General features: G+C 59.9%; 1 protein-coding gene across 1 annotated transcript in view; it reads right to left on the bottom strand.

Annotated features, from left to right (window-relative positions):
- Positions 1-1,075, bottom strand: part of DPYSL4 (dihydropyrimidinase-like 4) — a 21,547-nt gene that overhangs the window by 12,136 nt on the left and 8,336 nt on the right. The window contains exon 5 of the mRNA XM_010859558.1: positions 1,015-1,075. This exon is cut by the window's right edge and continues 18 nt beyond it. Coding sequence (XP_010857860.1) covers positions 1,015-1,075 — 61 coding nt within the window. The remainder of the gene's footprint in view (positions 1-1,014) is intronic.

A 1,075-nucleotide genomic window follows, 5' to 3' on the forward strand; every position in this document is an offset into this window, starting at 1 on the left:
CATCACTAACCCCCACTGCCCATAACACCCCGCCCCATCCATCACTCACCCCCACGGCCCCTAACATCCCACCCCACCCCATCACTCACCTCCACTGCCCCTAACCCCCTGCCCCATCACTCACCCTCACTAATGGCCCCCCATCACTGCCCCCTGCCCCAGCAGCTTGGGGGTGGGTGATGGCTGCAGGTTCCGGGTTTGCACCTCTGCTTTGAGCCGCCAGGCTGCAGGCCCCCAGGCCAGGCAGGGAAGGACCCAGGAGGCAGAGCTGCTGCCTGGTTGAGGCCCCCGCCTGCCCCCGGGTGAGGGCTCCTAAGTGCCAAAGGTCACAGGCCTGAGGTCCATCACTCTGGAGGGAACCTCCCTACCTCCGTCAGGTGTGTGTTGGAGCAGGCGCACCGCTTCCTGGGCTGAGAGACCAGTAGCCTCCCGGCCTGGCCCGGACTCCGATGCCAGCACCACCATCCCAGGTCCCATCCCTGCTGGCCCATCTGACCCTGCCCTTCCACTCCTGGCTGTGAGCTGAAACCACACTCAATGCTGATCACCAGAGGTCAGTTACAACATCCACCTGACTTTCCTTCAAATCCACTATAAACTTTGATGTGGTTTTAGCTTCAGGACTTTTGATTTAAAAAAATATTTAAGCCTGTTTATAAACTGCCCTGTTTCTGTTGAGGCAGCAGGAGAGGACTGTGGGTTTTAAGGCATCTCCTTCTAGAGGATCTTCAGGGCTAAGAAGGCTTATCATGCTTTCCTTCCCCCAGGCCCAAGACACGAGGGGACTGTGGTGACAGCTGTGACTCTGTCTTCTTGTGAAGAGAACAGCCCCGAGATGTGACTCCCAGGTGCGGGCACAGCTGACCTCTCAGCCCAGCAGACCTTCAAATGGCTCTTGTCCAACTTACCCCACACCCAGCCTCCTGCCCTGGAGTCGGATGGATGCAGCGTCCACCTGACCCCAGAAGCGCAGGCCCCGCAGCCGCCCCTCCACCTGGCTAGCCTGCTGCTCACCTTTGTCCCTGACCAGGGCCTCCAGCTCCTCTCTGGTGCTCTCGTGCCAGCGGGGGATGTC

Source organism: Bison bison, unplaced genomic scaffold, assembly GCF_000754665.1.
Source record: "Bison bison bison isolate TAMUID 2011002044 unplaced genomic scaffold, Bison_UMD1.0 scf7180017864456, whole genome shotgun sequence".
NCBI classification, from domain to species: domain Eukaryota; kingdom Metazoa; phylum Chordata; class Mammalia; order Artiodactyla; family Bovidae; genus Bison; species Bison bison.